Below are 25,623 nucleotides of genomic sequence, written 5' to 3' on the forward strand. Positions count from 1 at the left end.
TGTATAGACATTCAAACTTGTTTTGTACCTTGAACTTTATGGGACCTTAATGCATGTTACTTTGTTTGTCAGATCAGACTCAAAATGGCTGGCCATTTTCTTTAGTGAAATGCAAACTTTATACATTTCTTAAACTTGGGAATTCATGGGGACTATCTAATGCAGCAATTACTTGTTTTAGTTCAGTCTGTTTTAATACAGACAACATCTCATATATTATTATTCTTTCTGAATTCTGGAAGGAATTCTAGAAATAATCTCACAGAACTCTTTCTTGTCCATGATAAGATTACATTTTTATTCATGCTGACAGGGACTTAGTCTGATCTGTACTGTACAGTACTATTTGAATTAACATGATGGTAGTTTAGAGAGAACGGTTTGGGATGGTATTGATAATTTAAGATTTTAACCGTAAATGTCTTCTCCCAAAACTCATTAACACGACCAATTAACCATTTGCTCCACTCTGATACTTTCTTGCAACAATGTTGCTGAAACCATTACTAATTTGCATATTTGTAATCCCTTTAACCAAAATGTTGTCATTGTGCAGCACATGCAAGGTAGTTTAACCTTTTGACCACCAGTTCCCTTTTTTCATCGCAAATTCACAGAATTGTGTTTATGGTCTGCACTTTGCTTCAGAAGATTGGGACAAAAATAGCTAAATTTAAAACTTAACTCAAATTTTTCTGTTGACTCCAAAATTAGGGTTCATTTCAAGAAATATTGAGGAATATATAAAAAAAAGTGCAGCAAACATTTGGGCAAGAAAGTCTAGGGGTGATGAAAAGGTTAAAGCGCTACAATGTTGTGTTTGATATGGGACCCATAGCAATGTATACAACACATGTAAATAAGTTTGTTATTTACATAGAATTCAAAAATGCGCTGCACAACGACTGCACAGCACTTTAAACATTGCAAAAATTATTATTTTTGTTTTTATGTATATTTTTATTTAAAATATCACTTTCTTGTGTATTATTTTTCATTATTCATGCTGTAAAATACAGGATTTGTACAAACAACAAAATCAACCACATTCCTCCATATATGTTAACTTAGCATTGCTCAGTTTTCTTATTTTGCAACCAAAATGTAAACTAATAATACAGGAATCCTGCCTGATTACAGAGACTTCTGATTATAAAAATGTTTTATAACTTTCTCACTAGCTATGTATGTAAGGCAATATTGATGTGGAAGGATGTAAACATATGATTATATCTTAAAATAACTTGACAAATACAGTACAAATTATGGAATTAAAATCTCTATAGCTTTCTTTTAAATGGCTGGCTGGAGGCCTTATAGCGAGAATATTGCTCATGTAGCACAGGTTGATACAAATGTGTACATTCTGAGTACCGTATTTGTGGCGTCTTCGAAGACACCATATTATTCATCTTCCTGATCCAAATAAATGGTGTAAGATGCTGTAACATCTTGAATATGCCTTTTATATTTTTAATTTACATTGTCGAATGTAGAGACCCTACACAACCCAGATTTATACTATTTAAAGGCAACCCTTTTTTTACTGTGTATATTTGCCTGGTCGAAATGAAACATATGTGGCTAGGGCATGATTGAAACAATTCAACAATATTTACACAGGATTTCGATTTTTGTATATATATAATATATTTCCACACTGAAATGACTACAATCTGCTAGATATTTATACTCTGAATTTATACCTATTTGAACAGTAAATAAGTATATATATGACAGATGTACCAGTATAATAATTGAATGATCGTAATGGCTAATATATACAAACTCATTCTAAATGATAACCTAAAATCAAAATGTTCTTATTTGCAGTGAAGTTGGTTCATTTTCAGTGTCCAACACTTAATATAATTTCCAGTATGAATTTTACTAAATAAAGACTATTTACATTACATTGACATGTTATTCCTAAATACATCTGTTCAAATGCTTGACAACAATTGGACAAATCTGTATAATATATATTATCCTTCACTTTCAATTATGTCAAATTACTACATTTTAAGCTGTTTTGTGATTCGAAGCAAAGTATCAATTGCAATTGTTATCAGTCTGTAGTGATCAAAATCAGATACTGTAATTACTGTGCAAAGATTTTAACACAGTTGTTATCAAGGTCAGCTACAACCACTCTACATGGTACATCGTCAGTTACTGCTACACCTCCTGGTCTATTCAGTCCATCATTGTCCTTATCAATACGGCAGATGAAACGACCACTTCTATCAAACTTTTGTAGCTTATTATTACTACTAGCTACATATACATATCCCTCCTTATCAATAGCTATGCCACGCGGTGCGTATATCTGACCATATCCTTGACCTGAACACTTGAATGAATAAATGTACTCATCATCTGTATTGTAGACTTGTATGCAGTCATTGTCATAATCACCTACAAATAGCAACCCTTGATTGTCCACAGCCATGTAGAATGGACCTTTAAATTGTCCTGGATTACTTCCATAACCTCCAAATGATTTGATGTAATCTCCATCTGCTGTGTATTTTCTTATCTTGTGACCATCTTTATTTGTTTTCTCACCAGCCTTCGCATCCCAGTCAGATACATACACCATACCATCAGCAGGTCTAACAGCAATGCGTAGAGGATGCTTCATGTTTTCACTGAATTGTTTGATCACGTGACCATTCATATCACTGATAACAACTTGTTTATTATCAAAATCTGTCATGTAGTATTTGTCATTAAATATGCACACATAAATTGGAATACATTTTTCAATTTTTATAATATTTTCATAATTTCCATTCTTGTCTGTAATTTGTAATCTTTTATTACCCCTGTCAGCTGTAACAATGTCACCATTCCTATCTATTGTAACACCAACTGGCTTATTATACTCCCCTTTTCCACTGCCCTCTTTACCAATGGTCTTCACCAATCCTTTAATGACATGGATCTGTGCAGGTGTTCCTGGTGTTGGCTGATTGTCTATTGTCACTGACACTTTATATTTCCCATCTATTTCTCCATGTACCATCACTGTGTGTGTTCCATCATTGTTATCCTGTACTTTGATATCGTCACTTGATCCATCAGGTTTTGTTACTCTAGCCTTAACCACCTGACGTGGAATGACTTGTTTTCCTTGATTATCTCTGGTTGTTACCATTAAAGTAGCAATGTCACCTTTGATCAGCTGTTTTGGGACATTATCAACACTACAGTTTTGTTGACATGCGTTTGTTGCCAGCATTCCTACAACATCTCTCCCTTGATGAGGTTTGAACTCTATTACATCAGGAATAAGTTGTGGTTTAGTTTCCATGGTAATCAACCCATCAATTCGTTGTTGATAAACTTGTTTGGCACTCAAGATCTGTCCGGGATTCCCATGTTGCACCAGTGTCTCTAGGTAGCTGCAAGTGCTGACTATGTTCCCATGTTTCATCTCCAGTTCATCAACTTTGATTTCCATATTCTTCACTCTAGCTGTGTATTTTATCTTTAACTGATCCACCAATCTCTCCTTCTTTTGCTTAACTACTTCCATTTGTCTTCTCAGATCTTCCAAGATTTCATATGTTTTCTTGTTTATTTTTGCTTCTTCTTCTTTACAATAGGTTTTCAGTTTCTCACAGGCTGCCTTGGCTGACTTTTTACTTGTCTCGGCTTCATCTGCTTTCACTTTCAACTTCCTGACCTTCACTTTTAATTCTTCGGAATACTCATCCGCCACCTCTTTAATATATCTGTGTTGGTGTACTTTATGATCTATGATTGTACACTCCATACATATAGGTGTCTGACACGTGTCACAGTAGTACTTCAACTGGTTATCTCTGTGGACATTGCAGTATTGTATCGGCTGTACAGCAAATGGCTTCTTGTTCTTTGTCTCTTGATATTCGTCAAGCGATAGAAGCCGATGAGATTGTGTTGCCTTGGTTTTTTTATGTACTCTAGTACAAGGTGTACAGGAATACTGTTGGCATTCAACACAGATAGAGGTGACTTCATTTTCTTCACACAATTCACACACTTTAGGGGTACCAGCTACCAGTTTCTCGGGTATCTTGTCTAGAAGTGAGCTCATGAAGAAGTTAGACTGCAGATCGTTGATGGGTACCTTTACTGACCTGTTACAGGTTGGACACATGAAGGTATTGGCTACTCCTTTCTCAGCTAGTTGTACTAGACACTTCTTACAAAATGTATGTTGACATGGTAGTATCTTTGGGGCTGAATACCGCTCTAGACATATGGCACAACACAGGAAGTCTTCATTAATCTCTGCCAAGACAGCACCAGCATCTACTACATCAAAGGCAGCTACAGCCATGATTTGACAATAGTCTGTAATATATAATGTTAAAATAACACAAGTGGAGTAAGTCTAATATTATAGAATCTGAAGTGAAATCATATATGCCATATACTAACTCACTTTTAGTGTTTGTATCTCTGGTGAAAGCAGATTATATACTAGTCCTGCACATGTGTTCATTGATCAAAGAATTTTAAATGCACACATTCCATTATCATAATGTTGGGAAATCACAAAATGATGAAAATTCTATAATGAATTATATAATGGTCTAGAATTAGATCCATGGGCATTTAATAATCGAGCCTTAAGTTATGCTGGAATTGTTCAAAAAGGAACTCTTATTTCAATCCATGTAACTTAATTGGTACAAAGATGATTGCTTTTACAGATCGGATTCAAAATTAAAACTATACTTATAATTAATTATAATCTCCTCAATATGTTGAAGAAATGGAACTAACAATGAAAACAAAGGGAGAGAGTAACATTACGTATCGTGTGTAGCTGAACTTTGCTCTGATTGGCAAAAGTCTACACAAAAACATTGATTGAATGGAAAACTCAAATGGGATCCCCCAAGTGGGGGGAGGTGCTGTGTGTTTACAAACAAAGATTTACTTATATTTTCACTAGCAATCATGAATGTTATCGATAACATACTTTATAAGTGCTTTTTATAAATACTATTTACAATTAACATTCTAAGGGTATTATAATAATAGAAATAATCGATGCACCAGTTAACTTGTATGACTGGCCTACAAACTAGTACTCATATGAACTTTATACAGACTAAAAATGGTTTTGTCATAATATCCCACATGGGACGCAACAAAAAACTATACAAAATGTCCATGTCTGTTTTATTAATTACCAAGTGTCACAACATTTACATTTCGCTAAGGGATTTTGTTTGGATATCATTTTTTTATTCTTGGATTATGTTATCAGAAGTGTTAAATTTAACATCTTGTTTGAAATGCTGTTACACGACAATTAAAAAAACAAGACAACTTTTTGTAGAGAAATAAGCCACCAGCACAGTACAGTGCTAAAATTTTACAGGTCACAAACTTTTGAACTAACTTTTCAAGATGGCTGCTTTTGTTATGTAAAGTATTTCCTTGTAAGTGCAGACAATTCTTAGATATTATGAATTTGATTCTCACAATCAATGCATATGTTATAAATTAGAGATAACATAAATATTAATTATTCAGTCTGTACACATGGTATAAGATTTATATAGTTTTCCACACCCACTCAATGTGTACTAATGTCTGCTGAAAAATAGTTAAATATAAAAACCATCTTTCTTTCTTATTGTACTCGCTGTCTACAAGTTTATAAAAAAGTATTAAGCCTCTGTTTTTGTTACCTACCTGTGTTTTAGTTTCAAAAGCTTACAAGCGTATATAGGTTCCTGTATCAGTCACGACAGACAATGTCCTACTTGTATGACGTATGTGGACATACTGGTAAAAGACTGGGCTTTATATGTCAGGTGAACTTTGATCGCTTACCACTCAAGTGTTTTGTTGGTACAGTGTAGATCGAATCCTGGATAGCAAGGAGTCAACCATTATAGACTATGGGAGGGAAGTCTAGATGATAGAAAAAACAGCAAATTTTTTTTTCAGAGTCCGAAAACGGGGACTTATGGATTGCACCTCTGTGCGTCCATCCGTGCGTATCCGTGGACCTGTATCTTAGACATGCCTGGACTAATTACATTCTAACTTGAATATACATCATACATAATATTATACATAATCGTACATCAATTTGTTTCACGATCTGATTCAAGATGACCGAATGGCAGCAATTTTTGTACTGAAAAGTCATCAAAATTAAGCATTTCGCATTTTCTTCAAACTTGGTACATACATTAGACATTACGAGATCCTGATGCACGTCATTTTATTTTTCAGACGGGATTCAAAATGGCTGACTGGCGGCCATTTTGTTTTAATGAATGGGCTTCTAGAGTCATATCTCCGACATGCTTTGACTGATTATGTTCAAATTTTATATATTCATTATACATAATGTTATAGATATATACATTTAAGCAAAATGGCTGATTTTGTTTTAATTAGTACTGTTCCAGAGCATAATCTCTCAATATGAACAAGTACTCGTTTGATGATCAGATACAAATGTCAATAATTTTAATGTTAATAATCATACTCCTGACATGTTTTATTCCAGCTATATCACTATAAACACAACTAACGGGGAATGTGCCATGCATGGCTTGTTAAATCAGATTTAGCCATATCTGCATGACCCAAAATGGCACAGAACCAGTCATATTAAACTTGGTAGATTAACAGTACCTGGCTGTTGGCTAACTGAGACACATTCATTTTTTTCAGGATTTGTTAACAGGCAGCCATATTGTACATCAATAATTCTTATTGTTGATTTCTATTTATGCTTGGTGTGCTATATATCTGTATAATTGAATTAAAGATTCACTCTGAAAGTCATTATTTGTTTAAAAAGGAATCTATTCTACATTTCTTTGTAGTGTTTCAAGAGAAATTCATCAGGTGTACAAACATATTGGATACTGTCCACAGTTTGATGCCTTGTATGATAAGTTAACTGCCCGGGAACATCTACACCTATATGCTAGATTACGTGGTATACAAAAACAACAAAGGCACCAGGTAGGTACAGGTGATGGAAAGTACTAAATACATTAATTGAATTATTGAATGAATGGTTAAAATAAACTCTTTTGCCTGAAAGTCTGGAATTATAAATGGGTATACATAATGAGACATCAAAAGTGTACCTAATGAAATGGAAATATATATGCATGTAGATAATGGGGCATCAAAGTGTCCACAATGGAGTGGAATTATATATGCACGTAGATAAATAAGGCATCAAAAGTGTCTCCAGTGGAGTGAAATTTGAAATTATATATGCACATAGATAATGAGGCATCAAAGTGTCCACAATGGAGTGGAATTATATATGCATATAGATAATGAGGCATCAAAGTGTCCACAATTGAATGGAATTATATATGCACATAGCTAATGAGGCATCAAAGTGTCCACAATGAAGTGGGATTATATATGCATATAGATAATGAAGCATCAAAGTGTCCACAATGGAATGAAATTATATATGCATGTAGATAATGAGGCATCACAGAGTCCACAATGGAGTGGAATTATATATGCACATAGATAATGAGGCATCAAAGTGTCCACAATGAAGTGGAATTATATATGCACATAGATAATGAGGCATCAAAGTGTCCACAATGGAGTGGAATTATATATGCACATAGATAATGAGGCATCAAAGTGTCCACAATGGAGTGGAATTATATATGCACATAGATAATGAGGCATCAAAGTGTCTACAATGGAGTGGAATTATATATGCATATAGATAATGAGGCATCAAAGTGTCCACAATGAAGTGGAATTATATATGCACATATATAATAAGGCATCAAAGTGTCCACAATGGAGTGGAATTATATATGCACATAGATAATGAGGGATCAAAGTGTCCACAATGGAGTGCAATTATATATGCACATAGATAATGAGGCATCAAAGTGTCCACAATGGAGTGGAATTATATATGCACATAGATAATGAGGCATCAAAGTGTCACAATGGAGTGGAATTATATATTCACATAGATAATGAGGCATCAAAAGTGTCTACAATGGAATGGAATTATATATGCACATAGATAATGAGGCATCAAAGTGTCCACAATGGAGTGGGATTATATATGCACATAGATAATAAGGCATCAAAGTGTCTACAATGGAGTGGAATTATATATGCACACAGATAATGAGGCATCAAAGTGTCCACAATGGAATGGAATTATATATGCACATATATAATGAGGCATCAAAATGTCCACAATGGAGTGGAATTATATATGCATATAGATAATGAGGCATCAACGTGTCTACAATGGAGTGGAATTATATATGCACATAGAAAATGAGGCATCAAAATGTCCACAATGAAGTAGAATTATATATGTACATATATAATGAGGCATCAACGTGTCCACAATGGAGTGGAATTATATATACACATAGATAATGAGGCATCAAAATGTTCACAATGGAGTGGAATTACCATGCACATAGATAATGAGGCATCAAAGAGTCAACAATGAAGTTGAATCATATATGTACATAGATAATGAGGCATCAAAGTGTCTACAATGGAGTGGAATTATATATGCACATAGATAATGAGGCATCAAAATGTTCACAATAGAGTGGAATTATCCATGCACATATATAATGAGGCATCAACGTGTCCACAATGAAGTGGAATTATATATGTGCATAGATAATGAACATTGAAGCTGGGCAATATATGAAGAGGAGATATAATTTATGAGAAAACATTTGACACTTATAACTTCATAATGTTTGTATTGTAGGTGGTGGAGTGGACTTTATGCAAATTAGACCTGCTACAGTATGCAGATAAACCCTCACAAACATACAGTGGAGGAAATAAACGTAAACTATCAACTGCTATTGCTCTGATTGGTAATCCAACAGTATTATACATGGTGAGTTTTGAAAACATTACATAATTGTGTTTTTACTGTGATGTGATCAAAACAGTTTTTTTTAGATCCAATCTGTTCATTAATTATTCATCATTCTTGAACATGTCCAATCAAGATGGCTGACATGCCCATTTGGTCCTAAAATATGCTGTATTCAAATCATGCATCTTTTGGCCCACTCAAACTTGGCATAATTTGAACACATGATTGGTCTTTTTCTAATAATAAAATAATAAATATTGTGATTTTGTGCATGTTTCAGTTCACTAATTTTAGTCATTTATCAAAGTTGATTTCAAAAGTGGGAAAATATTATTGATATAAATTATTTTTTGTTATGAACTGTTTATGTTGTGACCAATATTGTACTGACAAAATCCACTGAATTTTCAAACTCTAATTCAGTTTTAACTTTGTCATTATTAGGATGAGCCGACCACTGGTATGGATCCACAGTCTAAACGTTTCCTCTGGAAAATAATATTAGATATTATTCGAAGTGGTAGATCAGTGGTACTAACATCACATAGGTATTTATTATTCATCTAAATATTGTAAAGCGCTTTTAATTTTATGAGACAAATATTTTCACAAGGTGATAAAAATTGCTTTACAGTCACTTTTGCAAATGTTGTCCTCGTGAACGCCATAAAATCATCAAATTGCAAAAAAACAACTTATAGTATTTTTGACTGTACTATATTATATTTAAGGTGTTACATATTAATCAGAGCAATAAGGATTGTTAAAATGTGACAGAAGTAGAGGCTACATTTGTATATGGTCACTTTTAATATACAATTCATGGTTTATAGTCTTTGGTGTACAAGCCTTTAACTACATCTGATCAACTGCATGCTTATTCAAAGCATTATATGATCATCAGCCAATCAGAGCTTGTGTTACCGACCACTTACAACATAGCCTGTTTTAGTAAGACTAGCTTTAATTGGTGGACAATTAAATCTCTCAAAAGGAAAGCTGTTAAACTTGATGATGAGCATATGTAGTTGGTAGCAGTTAGAGCTATGTACACCAGAAGCCAGAGTCCTCTACCTACATCATATTTTCAATCAGATTGTAATTTATGCTAATGTGGTGGTCATTTCTATTATATGTGACAGTGTTCTCGTAAATAAATTATAGCTGCAATTCACTAAAATTGTTAAAATCTCAACCACGAATCATTGAATAATAATTAGATATATTCAACATGTTTATTGTATTCTGTACTTATCAGCATAGAAACCTGGAAGCTTTAGACATCCTTCCTGTAGTATACATTGTATACAATATAAAAGGTGTGTGTCAAACTATGTGATATGTTCTGTATTATGTCACTGAAAGTTAGTGTATGAGCCTTCTCATCAATCTAAATAAATTAATAAAACGCACTTTTATTATTTGCACTGCACCTGTGATTAAGTAAGTATAGGTACCTGTAATGAATGTTATCGATAATGATTTGTCTGTCATGAATTACCAAAATCAGTAAAATCTCTATATCTGTATTGTGTGTTTTAGTATGGAAGAATGTGAACATCTATGTAACCAGGTTGCTATTATGGTGAATGGACAGCTGAAGTGCTTTGGTAGTTTACAGCATATCAAAGATACATATGGCAATGGGTATACAGTCACTGTTGTACTCAATAAAGAAACGTCACAACTACAAATTGTGCTTGACTATTTCAGTCAGGAATTTCCACATGCTGCCTGTAAGGTATGATAAACAAATATCTCAGAAATGGCAAGATTGTTTTTTTTTGTAAAAACCCTTTGAAAATCAATTTATTTGAATTTGGTACAAAATAAACCCACATATTAAGCTGTCTTCATCGAATCTTTTCAAAATGTTCGACCAAGACCTGTAGGTAATGGAAAAGGATGTTCATTTGTTCCAACATTCACTAAAAATTACAGAAAAATACCTGAAAGTGTACAAGACGTTGCTCGAGAAATATCATATTTCACAATATGGATTTGGTTCATATAAATGTGGTAACAACTTATTATGTATTTTAGATTATTTTATGCATATTAATTGTATAAATGTAACAGAGTGTTTTAAACAAATCCTTAAAAATGATACCCTCTCCATGCAGCAAGATGAGTTTAGCAGACTGCTTGTGCTAGTAATTAAGTTGTTCAATTGATAAGAAAATCAAACATACACTGACTAATTGCATGATAAGAGTTTTAAGAATATTTTAGTATTTTCATGCTGTGGTTTGGTGTTGTTATTCTTTACAGGAAACTCGTTATAATATTGTACAGTTTGATTTGAAATCAAGTGAATTGTCGTTGAGTGCCATATTTTCACAACTTGAAATTATGAAACAAAGCATTGATATTGAAGACTACTCTGTTAGACAAACCACACTGGATGATGTAAGTTTTTAAAAGAGATATCATTATAATAAACCACTATAATTATGTCTTGTTTATTCATAAACCATGATGGGAAATCACCAGTAGATGGAGTTTGTTCACTAATCAACTCTCTCAAACCGTGCACTCATATTGTGTTTCTATTATCAGGTTTTTATCAACTTTGCTAAACAACAAAGTGAGCCACCTTCATCTGGTACTGAGCATTTGGTTGATACAAGTAGTGAAGTGAATGATTTGATGTTACAACCATTTCCACCAGAAGATAACTCGTCTATTCTAGTTTAGTTTCATAGCAATGACAGTGAACACTGTGCTAGGGAGAAGACAGTAAATCACATTGGATTATGATTTATTGAGTTGATCATGTCAACTCAATCTGAATATAATTTTTACCAGATTTTGAATTGTTTATTAATATTACTCTAAATTTTCTTTGGAGAAATTGAAGTTGAACTTGAATTGACAAGATTATAATTCTAAAATGATGTGCATTTTTTTATATATTTAATAAGTGTAAGTCAGATAAGGTTTGAAATCTGAAAAGATGAAGTTCAGTATTTACAAAAAAATATGTATTAAATTTTAAATATGCATAATTTTTTATTTGTCTACTAAAACCATAAAACAGTTTAATTGAGCTAGTCTCACATCATGCAAATGATGGTTTTTATATTTTCTCAAGTTTGTAATCTATTATTTTTTTAAATTTGTTGAAAAACATTCCATTTTGTCAAATAATATAAATTAATTTAACGTTTGAATCAAAATGTTCATGTTATGAAATCGGTGTGTACAGTATGCATTTGACTTTCTTTGCTAGGTGATTTAACCATGTTTTTCATAAAACTTATTTTACAGATGCCATATTTCTTGGCAAATCATTGTTAGGGTTTCAGGAGCTTGGTTTTCAGCTTCAATGTATGTACCATTTGTTTTGCAGTGATTTGGGTGCATAAATAAACAATGGTATTCTTTATAGTGAATTATGTTGATAATTGCTTTACTATGTACATAACTGAAACTTTCATCATTTCATTGTTTTTTACTCCTATGTGCGAACCACACAATGGGAGTCTTCACAGTTAGTCTGTCTCTATGTGTGTATGTATGTCTGTCTGTTCTACTGATATCTCAAGAAGCATATGTTTTTTGTTATGAAACTTGATGTATAAATGCTCTTGGCTAATGCGCAGATTTGATTTGGCTTTGGTGAAAGCCATGCATATTAATTACCTAATGTGCATGAGAATTAGCTATTTTTTAACTTTTCCACTGATATCTTGAGTGCTATTCATCACATGTCAATGAAACTTGGTACATAGATGTCTGAGGACAATGCACAGTTCTGATAGGTTTCAGATTAATATCAATTTAATTAATTAATTGTCAACTTTTGATATTTCAAGTATTAATAATCACATTTCAATGAAACTACTACGTATAGACAGACTTGGTTAGTTATGGGTTAAAATCTGTTCATATTTATTACCTGATTTGCATACTTAGTTTTCAGTTTTTCCATCAATATTTCAAGTACAAGTAATTTTGGATTAATTTTTAATGTGGCCAATACTCTCAGCACACAGTGTTCCTCAGCTCTCTTTGATTTGAGTTATTTTTGAGAGCAGCAGGTTTTACCAGAAAGTATTGTTAGGGTAATTATTAGTATTAATCAAACTTAAGACAAACACGTTTTCACGTTTTATGGGACATGACAGACTATAATAGGCGATCACAAATTATGTCAGGCTTGACAAGGACAGTTGTTTTTAATTTCTCATGAGATGGAGGTCTCTCTGGTCATGCAGCTTCCATGACCTTTACTTGAGCCATGGACCCCCCCCCCCCCAATTCAAGAGTACAGTCACCATTCTCATGGTGGCCCTCCTTCACGCTCGGCACTCATTGTGTGGTCAAAACATGTTCCTCAATGGTTTCACCCCTGGCCCGAGACAGTCAGATGGAGCGGGCCACCTGCCCAATTCTTTTTTTTATTTTGAAGTTCTATAATTGCTAGTTTTGTTTTTGAATTGATTGTTCTGAATTCAGATTTTGATCTCACAAGTGAATTGCGTAGTGGTGTGTATTTACAAAGCATGACATACTAATACTGTTGCAAAGTGATCTATTCATCATTAAAATGTCAAAAATGGATCATTGGATAATGAGCATAAAAAGTCAGCTAACTTTTTAGATGGGCTGCAATAATTCTCACAATGAAAAATCCTAGAATTTTATTTGGTTTCATGTGTACGAACTTTGAGACTAATTTATCAAACGTTTTATTATTGATTTGTTCTATTTTGCACAAAGCAAGACGTTATAGGATGTGTTACACAAATTGTGAGATGTTCACAAATTCGCACCACGAACATGTATTTTTTGAAATACTAATTAAGGCAAAAAACTAGTAATCGTATGTCAGTGTGTCATCTCGGGCTATTTTTCCTGGTGTCCTTGCTTATTCGCAAAGATGATTAAAGCGGGGGGGTCGTCGCCTGCGCATACGTGAGATGGCTATACGTGTTATTGTTTGCAAACAAGTGTCGACCCAAGAGCCTTTGCGTATTTAGCGTGTGTTGTTATTATCGCTTGGGACTGAATTCCCGTGCGTGCTCAGGTGACGACCCTCCCGCTTGAAGTGTGTTTCGATTTTTTAATATTGAGAATTGCTCGCCTTTCCAGAAAGACGCAATAGACGCGAGATCTTCATCGAATGTATCTGTGTATACATACCAAGTTAAGATTATATATGAGATTAGTACATGTTTTCTAACAACTTAATAGAATAACATGAAAAATTCTTGCTCGTGGTAGCCCGTACAGTAGCTCCAGCAAACGATGCATTATATGTTTGAAGGAAAAAATTATCATAATTTTTAGACCTCACCACATAATACTAAACAAAAGAAATGAACTAGTATCATCATGCCGACACAGATCAAAAGCCTTATTATGTAACACTTAAACCTGTACGTTTTTTTATTTTTAATTAACATGTTAATTTGCGAAGTTTATAGTGTATGCTCGTTAGTGCAGTGAATTATTAAACATAGAGCTCCTGATGATCGTGCACCTTCAACGCGTGCCAGTGAAGAACGCGTGTCACTACAACAATTAACTCATAACAACCAATAGGCTAATAAACTAATAATAGGCATTTTGAAGGAAAACAGGCTATGTAATCTCCATGAATGCAATGAAGTAGGGGATGAGAAACATTACATTTTATATTGTAATAATTGTCAAATCAAAGAACAAAGATCTAGATTCCTTGCAGCTTTATACATCTATGCCCCAAAGCTGGAAGATTTTAGCATGGATGAATTATTTCCTATTATTGTTTCAAGTAATGATTTTTTCATTCTTAGCATTTTTGCAAAATTTATTTTCTATATTCTTGATATGTATTAATACTGAAAGTTTTTGTTGTTCTGAATGTTTTGTTTTGTTATTGTTATTTTTGGACTTTACTCAAGTTTTCATTGGTACGTTCCAAATAAAAAAATCTATCTATCTATCTAACAACCGGTTAAAGGTTTCAACAACAACAACAAAAATTTCAGATAAAAATTAATCAAATTACAATGGCTAATAGTTTAAAGACAACCAAAAACAGACTAAAATGAAGTTAGTAACACTGTCTGTGTGAAAATAAAATAATCAGACGTCTAATCTGATTCACTGTTCCGAATAAATAACTCGTGGACGTTTAGTTAGGACCACGACAGAACCAGAACTTGAACTAGACGACTGTGATACACAGTTTATGTTAAAGTTAAATGTTCCTCCATAGATCTGTGCATTGGCAAACATGCCGTGCAGCTGCGGTACTACACCGTGACTGACAGGATGACTTTCGTCGACAGCGGTCGTCGCTGAGTTGCACGCCACAACTGCGTTTGCGATGTTGCTTGCTGGTCGTGGATTGAAAGAGTCTTGGTTTCCGGATAAAATTTTACTCATTTGACGTTGGTGCTCTTTATTCGGAACTGAGTATCGGTTTAGACTGCTGACATTTTTGTGTCCACTTAGTTGTGCTGCCGTGTTTGGTGGTACACCGGCGTCAAGGAGCCGTTGAACACTGGTTATACGTGCGCTGTGGTTACTCAGTTTGCCAGTTAAGTCTGCTGCTTTCGATATTGACTTCATGATCGTTGTCAGCTTATTTATGCCCATAGGTTGATTTCGGAACCATATTCCCTTAGCAATGGTACATGGGACATACTCAATTCCAAGGTAGAATGGCGCTGAACTGCAGTTCATTCTGTCTGGTTGATGAGCTGCGTATGCTTTGTAGGCTCGAACCGGGCAAATGTCCGGGGTTTTCGGTGTAGCATACGCCTTCGGTGCAAAGCTCCTAGTATTACCAGGCTCCCCGTGACGAGTTTTGGTGAGTCTCTCATTATACACTAGAAACTCACCATTTTCATCACTCTGTAGGACTACATCACCCCATTCCATCTGACGGTGTTCGTTGTTTCCACGCAAACCGAAAAGCTTCGTGTTGTTATACCACATGGTGTTGATGATGGCTGTTGCGGAGTCTACACCAAGTTGCCCAGCTTTCAGTAACGCCTCCTCTTGATTTTTCGTAATTGGTTGTGATTTGTTGGGCAAATTACCAAATCCAGAAGCCTTCAAATGTTTCCTTTTAGCGGCCAATGTGCGGCGACTTGAAGCAAACGCATCGTCACGAATGATGCTTACCCCGTAATCATTGTCACGCAAATACCGGTCGATCGGTTTTTGATACGATGATATGGAGTCCGGCTCAATATTCGTCGCCGTTTTTCTTACGAATACCTAGATAAAATTGCGACAGCAAAGCATCTAGCTGGGATGGTGGTATATCCTTTAGGTCACGCTTTTCTTGTGTCATAGACTTCTTCCAATCGTTAAACACAGCGACTTCACGCTTTGTTTTCATCGCCGTATTCTTGTTTTTCTGCTCGCTGACAAACGCCGCAACGTCACCAGCAGAAACCTCCCGGTACTATCACGGGGGTAAATCTCTTCTCTCTCTGGGTCTCCACACTTGTCAGGGGGGAAACTCGTCTCATCTCTATATCTCGTCCCCTTGAGGTACGGGATCGGGAAAGTCACTTTAACTTTACAGTCAAATAAGGCACACACAACGAAATACGTTTCAGCTCTCGTCTTAGTCGGTCAATCGAGCACTCTATAAGACACAGCGCCCTGGGGAAAAAAATCCCCAAGACTCTCGCAAGGCTGACCCAAGACTCGCCCAAGACTGGACTGCCTCAAGGCTCGCCCCTGGACTCTCTCGGACTGAACTCGACTGCCCAAGGCTGCGTCTGTCGTGGAGTATTCGCCAAGACCAACTCAAACTCTCTTTATTCATTTTCAAAACTCTGACCAATTACAATGCAGTAAAAAGACTCTAGGGCGTAACCTTCAATCATAAAGCCAATCACACTAAGTACTGAATACGTCATATCTTTTGATTAATCGTTCACTACATTAATAACTGTGGAATACCAACTGTCAGAATCGCGACGGATATCTCGTAATTAGTTCCAAATCACTGAGCCAAGTTCCGTCCAAAACTTCAAATAGACCTGAACGATGACAGACATAACACAGCAATTCGCTAATAATCAACTAATTAAGTCGACCAACAGATACACGAAAACAAATTCATGACACATCCCTTCACCCAAACTGAGATATGCCTCTCGGCATTGCACGTTCATAAATCAAAGATACCGTCAGCCACTCATCGTCATACAGGTTAAAAACAATACTAATAATAAAAGGTATAAATCAAAAAGAGAAAGACACACTAATTAAGTACAATGATTATAAAGTCTAAATACAATGGTTATAAAGTCACAAATATCAACGGTTATGAATAAAAAAAAACAAGGGAAAGGCTACCAATCGACTCGCTTTTCTCAAACAGTTCGCTAAGATAACCCGTCGCTTCACTTTCTCCGTTACTAAGGTTACAAACTCTATATCAAAAGGTCAAAAAACTAAGGCGTGGCGGTGTAACCAAGCGATCAGCCAATCGCTGCAGTCGACAGCATGATCACGTGATTACCAGGGATGCGTCTCTCGGTTAAAGCATTGCAAAGCGGTAACTAATAAACAATGAATAAAAAGCTGTTAATCAAACTCCTTTCATATACGCTTATAAACTTCAACTGAACTCACAATTCGTTAATCTAAACAAAAGTCATACGGCGTGGTAACAGAATGCAAAGACAAAGCCGCTATATAAAACATTACTCCTCTGGCAAATAAGACGGGGAAAAGCGAAACGATAGAAACTACTAAGTTACATATAAACCTGTCAATCGTGAACAAAAGCTTGCGTTATCAAACAATACGTATATAAGCGCACCAAACTCTCACTTCAAAAAGACATTAAAAAACGTTACAAAGGCGCTCTCAACTCAAAAAGCGTCAGAAGTATTCCGGAAACAACACATAAACAAAAACAACTCTTAAACGTCGGTATCTCTGTACTCGACAAATCTCAAAACTCTTAAAAAAAACACGTGGGGGCATCACTCTCCCCATCATAATCCGTACTCATTAACTCATTAAAACTCCATAAAACATCACACAACTCAAAACACTGTGTTGCAAATACTTGTCCACTGAAACGCGCTTAAATCGTTATAAAGGACCTCGAACGTCACCAAATATCATTTCAAAACAAAGATCTGGGCGCTTACATAACATACAATTCGACATCACTAAAAGAAACGGTAAAAACGATAGGAAAAGCAAGCAATACATTACATTACTGAGCAATAGGGTTAGGATTCTGGAAAAGAGTTCAACGTCCTTGAGTTACACAGTGTCAGTTACAGTGTCCAGCGAGCGGTTCTCTAAGCAATACACAGATAGCTAAAGTCAAAGTCTATAAGCGTCTTCTTCTTTCGTCGCGTTAGTCCGGGGTCGTTCTTTCATCTTCTTGTCTTTAATGTCGCTCAATTCTTAATTATACTGTCCTATCCGGTACTCATCCTTCATAAGGGGTTCAGAGGTCTTCATCTCTTTAGCGTCGTTATCGGTGCCATACTGTTAATGGTGTTAGTCGTCAAGCGCGGTTTCTGAGTCGTCTCTGCCTTGGAGCCAGTTAGTTCGGTTCACAAGAAAGACACATCTTCGCCAATTCACTTCTCTTCACAGGATGTCAATGTGTGTTAAACACCTGCCCGGGTTCTCCACCACGTATCACGGGGTTAAATCTCTTCTCTCTCTGGGTCTCCACACTTGTCAGGGGGGAAACTCGTCTCGTCTCTATATCTCGTCCCCTTGAGGTACGGGATCGGGAAAGTCACTTTAACTTTACAGTCAAATAAGGCACACACAACGAAATACGTTTCAGCTCTCGTCTTAGTCGGTCAATCGAGCACTCTATAAGACACAGCGCCCTGGGAAAAAAATCCCCAAGACTCTCGCAACGCTGACCCAAGACTCGCCCAAGACTGGACTGCCTCAAGGCTCGCCCCTGGACTCTCTCGGACTGAACTCGACTGCCCAAGGCTGCGTCTGTCGTGGAGTATTCGCCAAGACCAACTCAAACTCTCTTTATTCATTTTCAAAACCCAATTACAATGCAGTAAAAAGACTCTAGGGCGTAACCTTCAATCATAAAGCCAATCACACTAAGTACTGAATACGTCATATCTTTTGATTAATCGTTCACTACATTAATAACTGTGGAATACCAACTGTCAGAATCGCGACGGATATCTCGTAATTAGTTCCAAATCACTGAGCCAAGTTCCGTCCAAAACTTCAAATAGACCTGAACGATGACAGACATAACACAGCAATTCGCTAATAATCAACTAATTAAGTCGACCAACAGATACACGAAAACAAATTCATGACAGTACCTCGACGTTGATGGTTCCGGCTCCATAGCAAATGCCGATTTTACTGCGGGTTGATCTTCTGAGAGCCCTTCAGGATAATAAAACTCGGTTTCCAGGTGGTCAACATACATAAAGTTCTCCCAATCGTAGTATTCCATGTGATATGCCAAAAAAAAATAGCAGACGGATAAAAATAGCAGACGAAAATTTGTTTAGAAAATAAAAGTAGTTCGGTCGCCAATGGAAATACCATGCTCATTTGCATATCGACCGTGAAAATACCGAAAACATTATTGCATGGGTGATATGCAAATTAGTTTTAGTAAAAATAAGTGACTGCCTAAAATTACCATTACTGTTGTTCAAATTTTATTTCACTCGGCAAGTATATTCATGTACCCTAAGGGGAAAATATCGTACTTCTAAATGTTGTTTATTTCTGCTATGTTTCGAAAAACGGTACTCCTGAAGGGAATACTTTATTTGCTCTCAGACCTCATTTGCATATGGGGTGTGGAAATACCGATTTTGATTTCAGGGACGAATCAAAATAAACTGCAGTACATATGTAATAATCTTTGGTACTTCATTAATGAATCATTAATTATTCATGTATGCTAACTAAATATGGAAATTAATTTGCATAAGCATGAATATTCATGTTTTGTTATCATTAAGGCTTCATATACCATACACCATGTTGTGGTAACTTTGCTGTACTATCCTTTTCATCTGTGACAACATAAATTCACTTGCATCTGATTTATTTTATTTTATTTTACAAGACACTTCGCGATGTTCTTCTTTCGCAGTCAGTAATATTTACGAAAATTTTTGTTCACTATTTCATAAACTGGCTTGGCAATTCTCACCACCAATTAGACAATGTCACAGCATATCGGCTACTTTTTTCAACAAATCCAAAATCAAAACTTTTTTTTTACATTTGTACTATAAAAAAAGGGTATATAATAAATATAACAAGTAATTATTCGTATGTTCATACTTTATAAGGAAACTTATTTGTATTTGTTGCGAATATTTATGGTGTGTTAATCATTGAAAACATTGATAAGACAAATTTAAAAAATAAGATAAAAATGTAATACAATTATTTTGTCATGTTGAATTATTTGGTTTCATTTTTAGCTGGTCTTCGATTGCTGTGATATATCTGTTATCATATTTATTCAGCACACCGAGTAGAGTGTATGCTGTTATACTGGTGGTCAATCTGTTTATTGTACCACTACAACTTATTCATTCTTAGTTGTACAGAAATTAAATACTTACAGTGAGGTAAGATTTGTCTATTGTGGACAGCGCATTTTATTATAAATTATTAAGTTGATCAGTATGTGACAGTATATTTATTGATTTATTAAAAATTTATTGCAGTAAATATTATTATATATACAAACAATTTGATGTTACTGTAACAACGTTAGAATAGAAATTAAATCATTTGTGTGATGTATCCCTAGTATATGAATGATAATCAGTTTTATACTGCATTCATGACTAAGCGCCCACCCCCAATTTGGGGAAATATGTGTTTTTGGGGTTACAATCAACTGTGACCTGTTCACAGATGTAATAGGTGTTAAAATACTTATTCAACAAATTGCAAATCACCAGCTTTGAAAAAGAAATTGTATAAACATTGATAATTTACTTCTGCATTATGCTGTCGAGAATTTCATCATTATTATTTGGAAATTCCTAGTAGAGTGTCTGTGGTAAAACACAACATTCTAATAACAGACTTAACTTGTCAGAGGGCGCTGGTGAAGGGTAAATCATGCAAAAAAAAACATTATTGTGGAAATTGCTTCGCATACAACTGAAAACAAAGTTAATGATGAATCTTTTTTACTTCAACCACTTTCCCACAGATCATAACAATTTTACACCTTAAATTCTAATGGTATGTAAATAATATTGTATGTACGTATTTTTTGTGATGTATTGTACGTATTTTTTCGTCATTGTAAAAGTGTTGTGGAAATTATTGACAAGGCAAATCATTTCGCAATTTTATTCTCCCCAAAAAAGACATACCGTACTATTCCCCCCAATAATTGTCTTTTGACCAATGTTTCAAGTAGAGTGCTCGACTAAGTGCCAACTCCCTAAATTTTTAGAGTTGAGAATCCTGGACGCGAAGTCGGACGAGTATGGTAAATTATTTCTTGTATTTGAATAACCAGCTCATTTGCATAATGTGTTTCTTGTATTTTAACAAAGCCCAGTTTATTTGCATAATTAATTCCCCATAATCAGTTAATTTGCATAATTTTCTTTGTATTTGAATAGTAACTAGCTTAACCTTATATGCATAATTTGTTTAATAATATATTCAACATTCCAACATTTTTTCTTAGTTATCCGACAGTAGCTCAGGAGAGTTGATTATTAAGAATGTTTTGTTGATATTTCCTTGTTTTGGTCTTGGGCGTGGACTCATGGATATTGCTTACAATGATTATTTCAACCGATTTTATGAAAACACAGGTGAGTTATTTTGATGAATTTGTTAGACTCATGACAAACTGAATCATAACAATAGTTGAGATGCTGTTATTGAAAATGTCAGTTTTTGTAACCTGTAAGGTTAAACTTTTATTACCCCTTGTTTCTTGAACCCGCCGAATGAACAGGAGCCGAAATTGAAATAAAAATAAAATTTTATTTCAGCGTAATTTCTAGTGCCCGCCAAATTGTAAGTGCAGAAAATTACTAAAAAAAAAATATTTTTATCTTCATTATTTTTCCGCCCGCCGCATAACAAATCCAAGTTGCATTTTCGTGGGAGTATCATAATCAAAATACCGAAATACCTTATAAAAACTTGAGAAACAAGGAATAAAAAAAAGTCTGGTCTAATGAAAAACAAGAATATTGATGTAATTATGTATGAATGTAATTAAAAAAATGTTATTAAAAATGTATCAGAATTAATTTTATGAACTCCATTAAGCTGGTATCTTTTAGATCTGACTGACTTGGATCTGACAAATTTAGCTGTGTCTATTAATATGTGAAAAGCTACAGATATTTATTTTATAGAATGATTTGATGAAATTGACACTATTTGATAGAATGATTTGATGTAATTGACACTATTTTATAGAATGATTTGATGAAATTGACACTATTTGATAGAATGATTTGATGAAATTGACACTATTTTATAGAATGATTTGATGAAATTGACACTATTTGATAGAATGATTTGATGAAATTGACACTATTTTATAGAATGATTTGATGAAATTGACACTATTTGATAGAATGATTTGATGAAATTGACACTATTTGATAGAATGATTTGATGAAATTGACACTATTTGATAGAATGATTTGATGAAATTGACACTATTTTATAGAATGATTTGATGAAATTGACACTATTTGATAGAATGATTTGATGAAATTGACACTATTTGATAGAATGATTTGATGAAATTGACACTATTTGATAGAATGATTTGATGAAATTGACACTATTTGATAGAATGATTTGATGAAATTGACACTATTTTATAGAATGATTTGATGAAATTGACACTATTTGATAGAATGATTTGATGAAATTGACACTTTGATTTTGTTTCATCTGCAGCTCAGTATGACAAGATTCGTTATCCATTTTCATGGAATGGAATATTACCTATTCTGGTCGCCATGGCAATAGAAGGATTTTTGTTTTTTGTTTTAACCTTATGTTATGAGTATGGATTGTTCAGTAGAAAGAGGTTAGTTCAACACTACTGGTGGTAGTTACTGTTGTTTTCTAATCAAACTCTAGTGAATCAGCAGTATGGTTTATTTATGTTGTCAACACTATTAGTCTCAGTATCATGATATGTGATCACACATTTAGCAATGGTATTCACATTAAAGCTCTTGGCTTAGTGTCGTAGGCATAATTATTGAGATGTGGCTATTCATATTCAGGGTGCTATTAAACTGGCTGTCTGTTTTAAAGCAGGAGGGTTGTCACCTGCACACGCCCGGGAATTGAGTCCCAAGCGACGGTAACAACACACGCAAAAAACGCAAAGGCTTATGGGTAGATGCTTGTTTGTAAACAAAGACAAGCTATGGCCATCAGACGCATGTGCAGGTGACGACTCCCCCAATACAGATAGTTTGCTTATAGATAACAATGGGTAGTTTATTCATCATCACGGTTACGTAACAGTAATTGACTAGAGTTTATTCACAAGAGACTTTATTCTTCTCTGCCCTCAAAACTATCTATGTGTTTAGGGAAAGCTTGACCTATGCCTGGTACATACATTGAACACAGTGGAATCTTCGTGCACGTCATTTTATTTTTTGAATCATGTTTAAAATGCTAGTACATGTACTGATTGGTTGCCATTTTGTTTCAAAGGATTTATATATCTGACATGCCTAGGCCGATCCAATTCAAACTTTACACACATGTATCTGGCATATGCACGATAGACCAATCAAGTTTAAACTTTACACATACATCCACTATCAGGCATATGCACGATAGACCAATCAAGTTTAAACTTTACACATACATCCACTATCAGGCATATGCACAATAGACCAATCAAGTTTAAACTTTACGAATACATCACACATTAAGGCATATATCTTGCATCTAAATTACAAACAGGAATTATGTCATTTACAATAAAATTAACCACCTGTTGATTTATTGGCTAAGACATAACCACATATTAGCTGTAAAAATAACCACCTGTAAATGTGCTATATTAGGGCCATATGTGTATGTGCAGTATTATCTATAAAAATTAACAACCTGTGAATTTTGCTATATAAATAATCACTTGTTTATGCACACTATTTTCTATGAAAATTACCATCTGTTATAGTGCACTATTATAGTAAAAAACCTGCTGATGTACAGTATTGCATATAGAATATACACCTATCCTTGTACATTATTAAAATAATAACCTGGTGATCATGCCTTTTAATGACAGTACTGCATTAATATCACCCACTTTCACTGTGAATATTCACAGTATAAAGATGCAATTTGATTGTTCTAGGAAAAGCTATGTTTACGAAATAGCAACTGGAAATTTGGAGGAAGATGTAGAAAGAGAAGAAAGTAGAATTTTGAGAGGAGACTCGGATGATGTCCTTAAACTAGAGAACCTAACTAAGGTATTACCACATTACATGGGAAATGTACTTTACTAGTTTAAGCATGTTTATTACTTCGTGGTGACGTTCCAGGATTACCCAGTGTATCAGTTTGATGGACAGTTACTACATTAATATAGCCACTTATTTTTTGCTGGCCAAATAGTTTTATTTACACCTAAGTGATGCGAGAAATTTGAATTAATGCCTAAAGCATGCTGGGAAATGTGAATGTTCTTCACCTTGAAGCCTCTCTCTGAGATTAGACTAAAAGTACGCCCTCAACATGATTATTTGTGCATATTATCACTGATAATAATCTGTGTATATACACATGTTAAATATGTTATGCATAACTTTTTACTGAATATAACAATGTACATTGATTACTTCTCTGATTATTGTAGGTTTATAAAAAGGGATCGCCAAACTTGGTTGCTGTTGATAGATTGTCTTTTGGAGTTCCCCAAGGACAGGTTTGTGGCAATTATTGAATTGAAATCAGTTTTCTGTGTAAAATTTCCTTCTTCTCAGTCATCATCAATATACATAAACCCGTCTTCAGAGATGTATAATAATAAATAAATAATCAATATTCATATACCGGTATAGAAGCTGTCAGCAAAATGAAAATGTCGCTGTTTTTGTTTGCAAAACCATAGAGGGACTGTGACAAAACATGATGGTAGTGACAAACTCGACATTTTTGTATTTGTCACTGATATGAATTTCCTAGTTTGTAGGTACAATGATTAACACAATACAACTTTTCATTATATGTATGTATTCTGTAATTGTAGTTACATCATTTTGTTGAAAGACTTTTAGTAATCCACTTTCATTTCTTATGTTCTCACTAAATTACTATCATATATGACTATGACACTGTAATGATTTACTAGAAAAACTCCTTGTCATAAATATCCGCAATACAATCCTATTGTATTCTGTTGACAACACATATTGTTTCCATTTCATCCAGTGTTTTGGATTACTTGGTATGAATGGTGCTGGTAAAACAACTACGTTTGGACTTTTGACTGGTGATCTACCAATCACATCGGGTGATGCTTATCTTCATGGATACAGGTAAACAATCCACCATTTTGTTTAGTACCTGTTCGGATGCAGTTCGAAAATAAAGACTTTTGTGTCAGGAACCCATTTACACAATGAAATACACCTGTATTTGGCTGAAAAAAGGACCACAACTGGGCTACCGCACTTTGGATACCCAGTTGTGGCCGGTTTATTCAAAAACCCTAACTATTTGGGTAAAGTGAACAAAATGCTTGAATAAGCGAAAAAGTTATTGAAAAA

General features: G+C 34.6%; 3 protein-coding genes across 3 annotated transcripts; 2 read left to right on the plus strand and 1 right to left on the minus strand.

The window, feature by feature from the left end:
• Window positions 1-2,101: 2,101 nt before the first annotated feature.
• LOC146737933 (E3 ubiquitin-protein ligase TRIM71-like) lies at window positions 2,102-4,330 on the minus strand. Its single transcript, XM_085504619.1, has one exon. It carries the CDS (start codon window positions 4,328-4,330, stop codon window positions 2,102-2,104), a length of 2,229 nt encoding a protein of 742 aa, XP_085360745.1.
• Window positions 4,331-11,219: 6,889 nt separating this feature from the next.
• LOC146737934 (phospholipid-transporting ATPase ABCA1-like) lies at window positions 11,220-12,273 on the plus strand. Its single transcript, XM_085504743.1, has 2 exons — window positions 11,220-11,287; window positions 11,438-12,273. Exons 1-2 carry the CDS (start codon window positions 11,231-11,233, stop codon window positions 11,573-11,575), a joined length of 195 nt encoding a protein of 64 aa, XP_085360869.1. The 5' UTR covers window positions 11,220-11,230; the 3' UTR covers window positions 11,576-12,273.
• A 9,319-nt stretch (window positions 12,274-21,592) lies between these two features.
• Window positions 21,593-25,396, plus strand: LOC146737935 (ATP-binding cassette sub-family A member 2-like). Its single transcript, XM_085504620.1, has 5 exons — window positions 21,593-21,663; window positions 22,775-22,907; window positions 24,207-24,324; window positions 24,711-24,779; window positions 25,286-25,396. Exons 1-5 carry the CDS (start codon window positions 21,615-21,617, stop codon window positions 25,394-25,396), a joined length of 480 nt encoding a protein of 159 aa, XP_085360746.1. The 5' UTR covers window positions 21,593-21,614.
• Window positions 25,397-25,623: the final 227 nt, after the last annotated feature.

The sequence above is a fragment of the Saccoglossus kowalevskii genome, chromosome 10, assembly GCF_978046115.1.
Source record: "Saccoglossus kowalevskii chromosome 10, keSacKowa6.1, whole genome shotgun sequence".
NCBI lineage: Eukaryota > Metazoa > Hemichordata > Enteropneusta > Harrimaniidae > Saccoglossus > Saccoglossus kowalevskii.

Coding starts and splice junctions, on each gene's coding strand:
- LOC146737933 (XM_085504619.1), bottom strand. CDS start 4,330: ATGGCTGTAGCTGCCTTTGATGTAGTAGATGCTGGTGCTGTCTTGGCA.
- LOC146737934 (XM_085504743.1), top strand. CDS start 11,231: ATGAAACAAAGCATTGATATTGAAGACTACTCTGTTAGACAAACCACA. Junction 11,288..11,437: donor GACAAACCACACTGGATGAT/GTAAGTTTTTAA, acceptor TTCTATTATCAG/GTTTTTATCAACTTTGCTAA.
- LOC146737935 (XM_085504620.1), top strand. CDS start 21,615: ATGGATATTGCTTACAATGATTATTTCAACCGATTTTATGAAAACACA. Junction 21,664..22,774: donor CCGATTTTATGAAAACACAG/GTGAGTTATTTT, acceptor TTTCATCTGCAG/CTCAGTATGACAAGATTCGT. Junction 22,908..24,206: donor GGATTGTTCAGTAGAAAGAG/GTTAGTTCAACA, acceptor TGATTGTTCTAG/GAAAAGCTATGTTTACGAAA.